Source organism: Atta colombica, unplaced genomic scaffold, assembly GCF_001594045.1.
Source record: "Atta colombica isolate Treedump-2 unplaced genomic scaffold, Acol1.0 scaffold45, whole genome shotgun sequence".
Taxonomy (NCBI): Eukaryota; Metazoa; Arthropoda; class Insecta; order Hymenoptera; family Formicidae; genus Atta; species Atta colombica.
In genome coordinates this window covers 161,637-164,136 of record NW_017259534.1, presented here as the reverse complement: position 1 = coordinate 164,136, position 2,500 = coordinate 161,637, and the positions used below count along the sequence as shown (strand labels likewise).

The 2,500-nt window shown below is 38.2% G+C and overlaps 1 protein-coding gene across 1 annotated transcript in view; it reads left to right on the top strand.

Moving 5' to 3' along the window:
* Nucleotides 1–310: 310 nt before the first annotated feature.
* Nucleotides 311–2,500, top strand: part of LOC108691277 (alpha-2B adrenergic receptor) — a 99,117-nt gene continuing 96,927 nt past the window's right edge. The window contains exon 1 of the mRNA XM_018198947.1: nt 311–1,780. Coding sequence (XP_018054436.1) covers nt 566–1,780 — 1,215 coding nt within the window. The 5' untranslated portion in view covers nt 311–565. The remainder of the gene's footprint in view (nt 1,781–2,500) is intronic.

The window sequence follows — 2,500 nt, the reverse complement described above, 5'->3', positions numbered from 1 at the left end:
GGAAAAAAGGCGGTTAATAATTATTAAAAATTATGAAATTTTAAACGCACTTTGTTAGTTGCGGTAAGGAAAATTAATATAAATGTGTGCCGTGAATTCCAAAATTATTGCACGTGCAAAATAGTAATATCAAAATTTTCACAACTTGAGTAAAAGAGATCTCTAAGTAAAAAAAAAAAGATTTTTTTTTATTAAACTATCGTGATTCACATCTTAAAATACACATCGATTACAGTGGGAACAAGCTCTGTCAACAAAGTTGGTTTCATCAAATCAAGTTTGTTTGATTCGAAAAAATAATCTTCAGCGAGAGACAACGGCTTTCAGAACGAGCCGAGAGGACGAAGAAGAGCACGTGTGGACGTATTTATGTATTCGACAACGATGGCATTATCCTGAAACGGGCATGACGCCCTTGGCCTCGAGATGCGACGAGACTACCACCCTCCTACTGTTGCTGCTACTCGAGCTGGCACCCGGGGCACGTTGCTATTCGCGCGCGGCCGCAACCTCCGCTTCGTCTTTCCCGAGATAGCATTTACAGTCCCCGGCGAGGGTGCGAGTGATGCCGCTTCTCGGCAGCATTATGACCATCGCCGTCGATAATCCGACAACGGCGTCCACGAGCGTCTTTGAGGGGAACATGACGTGGTCTCGACCAATCACTGGTGGCTCTACGTTTCCGAGTAACGAGGCCCTTTCAACACGTGCGATTCCGAACGGTAAGCAACGTCGGCGTCCAGCCGCGACAGCTACCAGTGGTCGTGTTAGTCGCCTTCTTAGCGGTAGAGGCGCTGAGAAAGAATCAAGCAAGAACACTGCTAAAAACAACGAAAAATACATTGAGAGAGACGGTAAAGACGAGCGTAACACCACGACGACGGGAAAAGAGGGCGTCGAGGCAATAAAAAAGGAAGCTTCCCACCATTGCGACCAGACTTTAGAAACTCAAATTTGCGGCAGAAACACCGTAGGCGCGGCAAAGAGTGGGGAAACTGCATTTACTGGTGAAGAAAAGGAGGCAGGGCTAAGTACTGGAAGTGACAGCAGTGAACAAAGTGTTGATAGCATAGGCAGTACTACCGATAGTGTAAGTGTGAGTACAGGTGTATTAAATAGTACGGAGGAGGAAGTCGCGATCGAATACGGGAAGGATTTGTTGCTCTTCGGTTTTAGCGACACAATGGAAGACGCAATTAATTCGTTTAACGATTCATTTAACGGAAGCTTCCGTCATCCTTGGAATATTAGTTTATATAATAACGAGACTTTAATTGTTTTTGGAGAGGGTATATACCCATCAGGATATACTCTCCCGCATATTATACTGGCATCTATCCTTGCGACGCTACTAATGATCGTAATCGTTGTGGGAAATATGTTGGTAATAATTGCCATAGCTACGGAGAAAGCGCTCAAGAACATACAGAATTGGTTCATAGCCAGCCTTGCGGTAGCGGACTTTTTTCTTGGTCTCGTAATTATGCCATTCTCGCTCGCTAATGAGATCATGGGTTACTGGATCTTTGGGTATTGGTGGTGTGACATTCACTCTGCCATGGACGTGTTGTTGTGTACGGCCAGTATCATGAATCTGTGCCTAATCAGCTTAGATAGGTTTTGGAGCATTACACAAGCAGTCGACTACTTGAAGAAAAGAACACCAGCTAGAGCCGCGCTTATGATTGCCCTCGTCTGGATACTATCGGCGCTTGTTTGTATACCACCGTTACTTGGATGGAAAAGACCCACTCCGGAGGAAGAATATCCTAAATGCGAGGTAAGTTACGATGTTATTAAATTAGAGAATTATTATTTTCTTAGTTTACTCATTAATTATCAATTATTATCTCGACTTTAACTACGCAATCTGAGTTATCGATGAATAAAATTAATATCAAACACAGAATTATGTAAGAATTTTAAATTGTATGTAAAATTGTAACAAACCACTATCAGACATTATATTGAGATATAGAAAATTAAATTTTATATATATATATATATATCGTATTAGGTTCCTCTAATAAATCGAAAAATTGAAATATTACTGTGAAAAGAGACAAATATCATAGGTAGTTTCAGTTTATTTATCTTTTTTTATTATTAATATATTTTTTATTATTTTGAATTGTTGCATAAGGATTATTACAGGGAAGAAAACACTAACACGAATGCAGGTGCTTTATAAACAATTATGAAATGTATCAGATAGAATTTAATTTTCAGTCGTTAACTTCAATAATTATAATGAATACAATAAATTCTATTTTCCGTAATAATTAATAATTGTATTGTCCTATAGAGTGATGTTAAAATTATATATTCAAGTGTAATTTTAAATTCCTTTATAAATATATATATTTTGATACATTTTATAAATAATTTAACCTATGAATGATTAATGTTTACACCTTGATAAATATAAATCATTCATATTTAAGGTATTTTAATAAATTTATATATATACACACACACACACACACACACACACACACAC